The sequence below is a fragment of the Trachurus trachurus genome (genome assembly GCF_905171665.1).
Source record: "Trachurus trachurus genome assembly, chromosome: 6".
NCBI lineage: Eukaryota > Metazoa > Chordata > Actinopteri > Carangiformes > Carangidae > Trachurus > Trachurus trachurus.
The window spans coordinates 35,051,178-35,061,296 of record NC_139897.1 but is presented as its reverse complement, the minus strand read 5'-3'; the positions used below and the strand labels follow the sequence as shown (position 1 = coordinate 35,061,296).

The 10,119-nt window shown below is 40.9% G+C and overlaps 2 protein-coding genes across 3 annotated transcripts in view; one reads left to right on the top strand and one right to left on the bottom strand.

Moving 5' to 3' along the window:
• LOC310987555 (protein NLRC3-like) overlaps positions 1–4,022 on the bottom strand; it is a 49,840-nt gene extending 45,818 nt beyond the window's left edge. The window contains exons 1-4 of one of the 2 annotated variants that reach the window (XM_083973867.1): positions 3,982–4,022; positions 2,236–2,366; positions 1,599–1,742; positions 127–267 (exon numbers count right to left, since the gene is read on the bottom strand). In XM_083973867.1, coding sequence (XP_083829993.1) covers positions 127–267; positions 1,599–1,723 — 266 coding nt within the window. In that variant the 5' untranslated portion in view covers positions 1,724–1,742; positions 2,236–2,366; positions 3,982–4,022. The remainder of the gene's footprint in view (positions 1–126; positions 268–1,598; positions 1,743–2,235; positions 2,367–3,981) is intronic. The other variant, XM_083973868.1, reaches the window with a different exon arrangement.
• Positions 4,023–4,992: 970 nt separating this feature from the next.
• commd9 (COMM domain containing 9) lies at positions 4,993–9,904 on the top strand. The gene is made up of 6 exons (XM_083973933.1): positions 4,993–5,077; positions 5,884–6,000; positions 6,795–6,934; positions 7,350–7,384; positions 8,150–8,253; positions 9,380–9,904. The coding sequence occupies exons 1-6, from the start codon at positions 5,024–5,026 to the stop codon at positions 9,515–9,517; spliced, it is 588 nt and encodes a 195-aa protein (XP_083830059.1). The 5' UTR covers positions 4,993–5,023; the 3' UTR covers positions 9,518–9,904.
• The last annotated feature ends 215 nt before the right edge of the window (positions 9,905–10,119 follow it).

The window sequence follows — 10,119 nt, the reverse complement described above, 5'->3', positions numbered from 1 at the left end:
GATCTTCAAGTGTGTGTGTGTTACTGTCTCTGAGTTCTGTGATGGATCTGGTTCCTGGTTTCTATTCCCTCATGTCTCATGACAGAATCATCTTCAGTTCAATTAACAGTGGAAACCGTCTCTTACTGTGACTCTGAAGGTCCAGGTTCAGGACTGAAGACTGGAGGTTCAAGTTTGGACCAGCCACTCTTCAGAGACAGACAGATGGATCCAGAAGACGGTGATCTGACGTCACCACAGTCAGCCATCTTCAGGGCTCCAGTCAGTCTGAGAGAGAGACCATGAACACTGACTGTCAGATTAGATGTTAGGACAGTCTTTTTTGTAAAAGAGCCGAGGCCTGAACATCTAAATGCCAGGCGCAGCGTGTTTGAAAAGTTTCCTGACTTCTTAAGTTCTTAAGTGGTCATCTTGTAGCTCCTGGCGAACATAATCCTGTCGTGTTTGTTAGGTCGCTGAGCAACTCGCACCATGTGCGCGATGCACACGTGTACCTGCGCCTGTCTGCACCATACCCCGCGGTGGGCGCAGCGCAAACCGTGTTTCGTTGTGAAAGCCCCTTAACTCAGGTGACAGAATAACAACAGTCTCAGTACAGATCAGCGGTCGCAAGAATGGGAAAGAGAGTTCGGAGCCCTGATACCTCCCAATGTGTGGGAGGAGAGTTTGGAGCACATCCATGAATGTTCTATAAACGTCCAACACTGTTTGATTCAATTTAAAATATTGCACAGACTTCATTACTCCCAAACAAAGCTGCATAGAATATTTCCTGAAGTCTCTCCTTTGTGTGAGAAATGTGAGTCCATGGAGGGTACCCTATCTCATAGTTTTGCTCTCTGCCCCAAACTTCAAAATTATTGGCATGAAATATTTTATTTCTTTTCGTTGATTTTGGGAATTCAATTAGACCCAGATCTTAGTTTAATAATTCTGGGAACATCTGAGGGGCTAAGGAAGCTAAACAGTGCACAACAACAACTTCTGGCATATGGCCTTATAACAGCAAAAAAACTGACCCTACTCAACTGGAAGAAGAAAGAGGTCCCCTCATTTAAACAATGGTTGACTGATTTGACAGACACTTTACATTTGGAGAGAATTCGATTTATTCTGAAAGACAAGTTGAAGGACTTTGATAAAATCTGGCAACCTTTGGTCTCTCATCTCGAAAGGCAATCTGATTAAGTTGGATGCTCTCATAGGGGGTGGGGTGGGGTGGGGGTACTCACGGTACTGGCCTTTTTTTTTTTTTTTTTTTTTTTGTCCTGTCTGTTTTGTTTTATCTGCCTTGTTGATGTTTACTTGTTGTACAGTTTTGTCATTAGTCCTTTTTGTCAGGGATTACTTTTCTCATCTTCTGTAAAAAAACATGGAAACGTAACTGTCAACTGTTAATTCCTCTGTTATGTGATCAGTTTCCTAATAAACATATTTGAAACAGATCAGCGGTCGCTGTTGCTGGTGTGTTTTTAAAATTAGCGGGTTTGATTCTTGTGTTCGACGTCGCGCTTGAGTGCTAGTGGAAAAAAAAAAAAAAAGGAAACACTGTAAACAGCAGCAGTTCAAAGTCTCACAGGTCTGTGGGAAGGTCTTACTGTGACTCTGAAGGTCCAGGTTCAGGACTGAAGACTGGAGGTTCAAGTTTGGACCAGCCACTCTTCATAGACAGACAGATGGATCCAGAAGACTGTGATCTGACGTCCACACGGGGGTCAGCCATCTTCAGGGCTCCAGTCAGTCTGCGAGAGAAACCAGGAACATTGACTGTCAGATCAGATGTTAGGACAATCTTTCAGATAAGAGCCCAGACCTGAACACATCTAAACGTCATTATTTAGTTTAAGTGACAGCGCCCCCTTGTGGTTTTCACCAGGCCCAGTGTGTGTGCAAAGTTTCCTGACTTTTAGCATGTTAAAGCCAAGAAACAGATGATTTATACTTTAATTAGAAAAGAATGAAAACAGATTCAGTAATTTATGAGTGACTCTTTTTAACAGAGCACCTCTCCAACCAGCCTCACTGAGTAATAAAACACTGATGAATAGGTGAATTATGACTAAAAACAAAAGTAAAACTATCAAAGTCAGACAGAACAACAACACTTCACACTCAGCTGAGTTTCTCTCTGACAGTGTTTTAGTCTTTGACCTCGACCTGAGGACACAGAGAGAGGAGCAGGGAAACTGTACAGATGTGCAGCTCAATATAAACAGCTGTAGTTTAAAGTCTCACAGGTCTGTAGAAGGTCTGAAGGTCCAGGTCCAGGTCTGAAGAGTGGAGGTGGGTTTGTGGATCAGAGGTGGACAGGCGGGTCCTGGAGACTGTGATCTGACCTCAACATGGTCTGAGAGAAACTAGGAACACTGTGGGATAACACACACACATAAAATAAACATGCCATTATTAGCATAATTTATAAAACTTTATGAATGCACAAGACAAGAAGAAGCATCATCACATCAACACGTCAACCCAGAGTCAAGATGTAAACCAGTTCACACTTTACTGCTGCTCCGTCTCTTTAAAATGGCAGCTGACACAACAACAACAACAAAGCCTAAACTAAACACGTTAAGTCCCCCCCCCCCATCTGTGTGTGTGTGTGTCCTGTTAAAACTTTGACTAATTTTGTCTGAAGCACATTGGTGCAACACTTCAACACTGCTGACATGATTTTACAGGCAGCCACTGTAAATATCACTTCTCTCATGACTTTTATTGTTTTACCTGGAGTAAAGTCCACCAGGATGGAGCCAATCAGAGGACAGGGAATTATCAACTACGCAACAACAGCAGCTGAACAGGAAGTGAAGTAACAGCCAGCAGCTCAACACTAACCACAGACTGAGAGGGCGTTCACCAGCACATAAGAATGTAAACAGACAAAATGTCCGCTGGGAAACCGACAAATGACTGATATGAAGAGAGCCTTTGGCTATTTAAAAGAAGTTACAGAAAAAACCAAAGTAGACACGCACATCACTCCAACGAGAGCAGGTGCTGAGTACAAACAATAAGCAAATAATTTCGAGCAATAAGTGTATGCTCTTTGTCTGAGCATACACTTACTGCTCGAAATGTACGTCACAATAAATGTATACGCTGAGTCCTGCAGAGTTGCGAGTACCTTTGTTTTCTTTTATTTAAAAGAAGTTCACATTAATTTAGCTGTAATCCTGTGTTTACTTCTTGCTGCTAAAAGAACCCGGAGCGAAAGAAAACTCTCACCTCTCCCACAGAGTAAGAAGAGAGAGAGAGAGTTCAGGCAGGACTTGGTCATTAAAAGATATGAACAATGTTATGTGTTTATATGTAATGCATAACCCCTGTTACACAGGCAACGACTGTAAATATCACTTCTCTCATGACTTTTATTGTTTTACCATTGTCCACCAGGATGTGCAGGAGCCAATCAGAGGACGGGGAATAAAACTATGTAACAACAGCAGCAGAACGAGGAAGTGAAGTGACGATCAGCTGATAAGAATATAAACAGTAGACAGACAAAATGTCAGCTGGTAATCAGACCAGAGAGACTTTATAAACCACTAATATGAACAGAGCATCTGAGTCCATCCTTAGTTAATGGATGATAAAGTAGTGAGTCTGAGTCTGAGCATCAAGTTCATGTTAATTCAGCTGTGATCATAATCCACAGTTGTTCACAGTGAGTCAGTTCATAATCAAACACCACATTCTGTGTTAGCACAGACACACAAACACACAGTTTAAAGTTAGAAACATGTGGAGCAGCTGTTCTCTCTCTGCTCCTTTAATCTTTAAACCTCCTCCATGTTCCTCAGATCAGAATATCAACTACGACACAAACTGGTTTCTGTTTCCTTCTTTCCTCTCAGTGTCTCTGTGTGGACACAAGTTCACTCTGACAAACTCACTCTCACTCTTTACACTCTGTAAATAATACAGTTAATAACAGTAATCTGTTAATAATTATAATAAAGTTGTGTTCACACTCACCAGCTCAGATCAAACTTTGCTGCTGCTCCGTTTCTTTGAAACAGGTCTGACACAAGAACAGTAACAAAGACACGCACTAAAGACTTGCTCCTCCCACTGAGTCTGTGTGTCATTTAACTTGTCCCCATCTGTCTTTATAGTAGGCTATATAGTTTAACTTCATGTTTTTTAATCCGACTCATATAACAAACTAATGTAGTTATGACACACGGACCCCTCTCTGGTGGTAGATGGTGTTTTCATGTCAATGATAGTAAATTCTAAACCGATAACTCTACTACACTACATTTCAAAGCCACTTTTCCTCAGCAGATACTCAGTTTCCTCAGTTGATACTATAGATCTAAACCCATAAATTGTAATGTATGTATGTATTAGGCTACCATGGATCAGATTTAATTATCTAAACAATAAAAATCCAATACCATAATATATCAGAGAGTAGCTCTACTCAGCATCAATAGCCTAAAGGTAATAACATTTATAGACAAAGCAAACAACTGTAGAGCAAACAGACAAAAATAAATAAATCAAAATAGAATATTATATAACATAGAAAGAAAGGACATAAACACAAGTCAATAGTAGGATTTTTTCTCAAGACCACATCTGCAGTGACATCTGTTTTTAAAAAAAAAAAAAAAAGCAAAAGCGCATGTGTCTCTGTCACAATTAAATAACTTAAAGATAATTAAATTGTTCTAACAGTATCTGCTTGTGTAACCATCAGCAGGTTCTGTGTTGTGTTATTCTGTTCAATCCAAACTAAGATTTTATATCAAATTATCTTTTTATTTTTAGTAGAGGAATAATGTAAATATCAAGTCACATTTTGATTTTTTCACAAGAACACATTAAACACAGTTCAAATGTTTCCAGTTGAACAGCTTTTTGATTCAGCAGCTTTACTTCTTGTTTGTTCAGTGTCTCTATTTCTCATTTCCTCTTTTTTGTTGGTGTTGTTCGTGTAAAAACTTCATTTCCCATAATCCGTAGCGGCTTCTCTCTGTCACATGACTGACAGCAGACGTCACATGACAACATGGCTGCCTCCGTCTCCAGCGAAGATTTCACCAACTTACAACTTCTTCTAAAGGTATCGATAGATCGATCGATCAGCTCCGTGTTTTATAGATGATGTATCGATCCGTGATGCGTCATCTCTGCTTTCTGATGACGTCACAGCAGCTGATAGCGGTCTGTTAGCATCTGATTGGCTGCTCTGGTAGCATCTCTCTCTGCTGTCAGTCAGTCTGATGTTCAGTCTCTTTAGATTACAACAACAATGAGCCACTAGAAAGATAAAAACTAAACTGATGCTCAGTTAGTTTCACTAGGAGCTCAGTTAACTCACTTCAAAATGTAGGGACCAAACAAATATTCACATTTCCTTTTCATGCATGGAGCTTTATATCATGAACATGAACATACATATAGCCTACATACACATGTCTCTGCTGCTTCTGCACTTGGCACTTTTCACATTGCACTTTATTATTACATCACAATATCATAGGCCATTGTCTGTCTGTCTGCATATCTGTGCTTGTGTTTAATATCGTTGATGTCTGTGTTTTTTTTTTAATTTTAAATTTTTATGTTATAGCGTATGTGTGTGGTAGGCTACTAATTAAATATGTTGAATGTTAATTGCACATTTGGAGTTTGGGGAAACGTAATTTCGATCCCCTGTGTGATTGACAGTTACACAGTGTGATGTGTCAATAAAGTTTACTACTATATTACTACTTTACCTTTAGGGATGAATAAAGTATCTATCTATCTATCTATCTATCTATCTATCTATCTATCTATCTATCTATCTATCTATCTATCTATCTATGATCTATGAATCTATGATCCTCACACACATGATGTTGACGGTCAGCTGTGTCTCCTCAGGCTCCGTCTAAAGAAGCAGTGAGAGACGTTTGTGTCCAGAGTCACAGAGCTCCGAGTCCACGGCTCAGTGAGACGACTGCAGCTACGCTCAACATCCCAGCTGGACAGGCTGCACAGGTCGGTGAGACAGGTAGACAGACAGGTTGCACAGGTCAGTGTCATGGAGACAGGTAGACAGAGAGACAGGTAGAGAGACAGACAGACAGAGAGACAGAGTCCTTATCCAGACTGCAGCACAGATCTAACTAGAGCTGTCAGTTTCCCCCAAATCAGATTAGAGTTTCTAAAGCTTCTTATGTTAAATATTCTAATTATATTCACATTTTTAATGTTTTTTGTTTGTTTTTTTAACTCATCATATAGCTACACCTGTACTAGCTTTATTATTACGTCCTGCGTCCACTAAAGGGCATTCCAACCAAATCTGTTACAGTATGTAACATTTGCAACACACTGAAGTTTTACCAACTCAATATAAAACTTCAAGAAGGGAAATGGAAATATTCTAAGTAGTGGAGCAACGGATCACAGCTGATCTGTGATCAGCACCAAGTGGTCGCTGCTCGATGGATGAAAACAGAAAAAAAAGAAGTTGTGTATGTATCCATTTATTTATAAAGCACATTTAAATAAACACAAAGGTTTCCAAAGTGTTTTACAGTAAAAATAAAAACCATAAAACACTAAAAAAAGGAGGATAAAAACACAATAAACATAATAAATAGATGAATAGACTGTCCACCCCAGATGAAACCAGCATCTGTATAGTAGTGGAGGATCTTTGCCCAGAGTTTAACCTGTGTGTGTGTGTGTGTGTGTGTGTGTGTGTGTGTGTGTGTGTGTGTGTGTGTGTGTGTGTGTGTGTGTGTGTGTGTGTGTGTGTGTGTGTGTGTGTGTGTGTGTGTGTGCAGCTGGTCCAGTCGCTCCACCTCCTGTCCAATCACGTCCTCTTCTACAACCTCAGCTCTCCAGACCAGATCCTCAACCTCTTCCCTGAATCCTTCCACTCCAGCCTCAAGAACCTGCTCACCAAGATCCTGCTGGAGAACAGGTTCGATTCCCTCTGACACACACAGACACACACACAGACACACACACACACACACACACACACACACACACACACAACAAGATCAACACTAAGTTTCTAACACCTGTAGCGGCCGTCGCTAACAAACCAGATGTCATTTTAGTCACAGAAGTCCAGAGAAAGACGGTAAAACAATACCACATCACCATGACAACATATCGTCACATGTATTGTTTTGCCTCGTGCTGACGGACCACATGTTTACATAGAGGCTTGTATGTCGTCCGTCTGCCTTCTGCCCAATTTCACGTGAATGCAGCATGAAAAATACGATTGAGTTGCTTGAGATATACAACCACAACGCTAGATGGAGGAATTCCTACACAATGTCCCTTTAAAAGACGATACTGATGACATCACTTCCTGTGTGTTTCAGTCCAACATGGAGGACGGAAGCTGCCAGTGACCAGAGTGAGTAGAGTTCACACTCATTCATCTTCTACTGTGTCTACTGGTGTGTGTGTGTTAAAGGGATAGTATCATTTTTTTTTAAAGTGTGGTTGTATGATCTCCAAATAGCCCCTAAGTACTTTAATTGCAGTAGAAGACTCTCTGCACTCCTCCCGTTAGCAACGCCAGCCCATAATAGCCCTGCCCAGAGATTTACAACATACAGTGTTGTGAACAGACCCAAAGAAACGGCCTATTTTCACGGCCTAAAAGAGGTTTTACCTGAAAAAAAAATACCCAGTTCCATTGTTCACTATAATATAATTTTTTCCAGCCCTTCAAAGTGCAGGAAAAACACAGTTTTTATTTGGACCTAACCAACTGCTGATCGGCGGGCGCTAACCCTGGGCGGAGGGATACGTGAGTTGGTTAGGTCCAAATAAAAACTGTGTTTTTCCTGCACTTTGAAGGGCTGGAAAAAATTATATTATAGTGAACAATGGAACTGTGTATTTTTTTTCAGGTAAAACCTCTTTTAGGCCGTGAAAATAGGCCGTTTCTTTGGGAAAGTACTTAGGGGCTATTTGTAGATCATACAACCCCACTTTAAAAAAATGCTACTATCCCTTTAATGCTCTGAACTGTGTGTGTGTTAATTCTCTGTGTGTGTGTGTGTGTGTGTGTGTGTGTGTGTGTGTGTGTGTGTGTGTGTGTGTGTGTGTGTGTGTGTGTGTGTGTGTGTGTGTGTGTGTGTGTGTGTATGTGTGTGTGTGTGTGTGTGTGCAGTCTCTCTGCCTCAGCTGAAGGATCTGGACTGGAGAGTGGACATGGTGACCAGCTCAGACTCGGTCAGTCGTCTGTCCGTCCCGACCTGCCTGGTCCAGCTGCAGGTGGGTCACCGACATCGTACAGAACCTCACACCCAAAAGAAGAAAAAAACAGATCATGTTTTCAATATCACATCAGTCAAATAGACATATTAATACAACGTGTTTGCAGTAACACTAACAACAGCACATTGCTGCTGTGAAATCTGACATTTTACGCCTTAGATTTGATTGAATGAAGTTGGTATTAGTCTTTATATCAGTCATTCATTTAACAGGAACAAAACAGGGATAAGATATTAAACCTGCGAGACTGGATCATTGCTCAGATGTTAAAGGGACAACGAGGAGTTTTGGAAAAGCGAAGCGTTTTCACACTACATTTATGAGCCTCTGCGCGCACCGTACATTTCTTTGACCGGGCGCAAGACGGACTCATGTTTTCATTCATCAATAATTAAAGTCAGAGGTTCAAAGAGGTTCACATACCGTCGTAGTTCCGACCATAAATGGCGATGCGGCTGCGTTATTCTCATGATTCGCAACGAAGGAAACGCTGGTCGGCTCGACCAGCATTTCCGCCACCACTAATAATAACAAAATAACGATAGAGACAGAACGATGTATTTATCGAAAATGGGCCCATTAACAAGTGTGGGTAGCGGAGATTCATCCACATTAACGTGAGACTTTTTTATAACCGAATAGAAACTCCTCGTTGTCCCTTTAAATAGTGCTTTCTTAGATGGTATTTGAATGAGGACTTGCTGTTAGAAAGATAAGAAAGATAACTGTCTTTTTTGAAGCATTAGATTTTGGGCTTGGTGATGTAATCTGACCAACCACATGACATCACCATGCTGCAATGAAGCTGTACGACAGGACTCTTGGTTTTTCTTTAAAAACAGCTTTCTTCTTGTTGGCAGTCGTCTGTTGTCTCATTATTATATGTGTTTTTTTAATCTTTTACGCTTGTGGACCGGCCTGTCAACCTGAGCAGCGCTGAGAAGAGGGACAGATGGAAGTAGCTAAATGTCCAAAATAAAACATCCAATAGTGTAAATTAGACAAAATGCTCCTGAATGCAGCATAAACGTCTCTGTAGAAGTCCAGTGTCCTGATTGGCTGCTGGACTGTGTGTCTGTGTGTCACATGACCTGCTCTCATCAACCTGACCTGCTGGTTTCAGATGGAGGACCCGTGTCCGTCGCCAGGCAGCGAGTCCGTCTCCACGGTGACGGTGGAGCTGAGCCGGGAGTCTCTGGACACCATCCTGGACGGACTGGGTCGGATCAGAGACCAGCTGTCTGTGGTGGCCGCGAAATGAAGCTCCACCACGACTCAGCTTTCTGTTCTTTATTCTCACATTTTGTACATTCACTAATTCATCAGATTATTAATAATAAAAGAAATAACAAGTTACATTCAGTGTGTTGATATGAAAATAAACTCTTCTGACCTTCAATAATCAATCATCAATAGACGGGTTTCTGTGCAACGTGCAGCCAGGCGGCAGAAAGAGGGACATTTCTAATTTTCAACCGTAGTCTCTGGGGCAGGTGACTGCAGCACTACAATAATTAAAATGCATTAAAAAAGAAACAAAGACAAAACAGTGCTATGCCTACTTATAAAGTACAGCATACAATACAATATATTACAGTGCACTGCATACAATCAAATACCTCCATTACAGTTTCAGAACAGATGGTCACATACTTGACCGTCTCTCAACCATAAAACTACAAATAATATAAATTAAAAAAAATTAAAAAGTTTTGCACATACAGACTAAAGGCTATATGCACGCAAATCATCGTTTATATTACACACTGGGCTTCTCTATGAGATAACTGCTAATGTCGGGTCATATGACAGCTGGCCAGTTGGAAATCCATTCCTCACTGGGAATATTATAGCTATGGGTCT

What these genes read in the sequence shown, in the direction of transcription:
- commd9 (XM_083973933.1), top strand. Translation starts at nt 5,024, where the DNA reads ATGGCTGCCTCCGTCTCCAGCGAAGATTTCACCAACTTACAACTTCTT. An exon ending in CAGCTGGACAGGCTGCACAG is followed by an intron (nt 6,001 to 6,794) that starts GTCGGTGAGACA and finishes GTGTGTGTGCAG; the next exon opens with CTGGTCCAGTCGCTCCACCT. An exon ending in CCTGCCTGGTCCAGCTGCAG is followed by an intron (nt 8,254 to 9,379) that starts GTGGGTCACCGA and finishes TGCTGGTTTCAG; the next exon opens with ATGGAGGACCCGTGTCCGTC.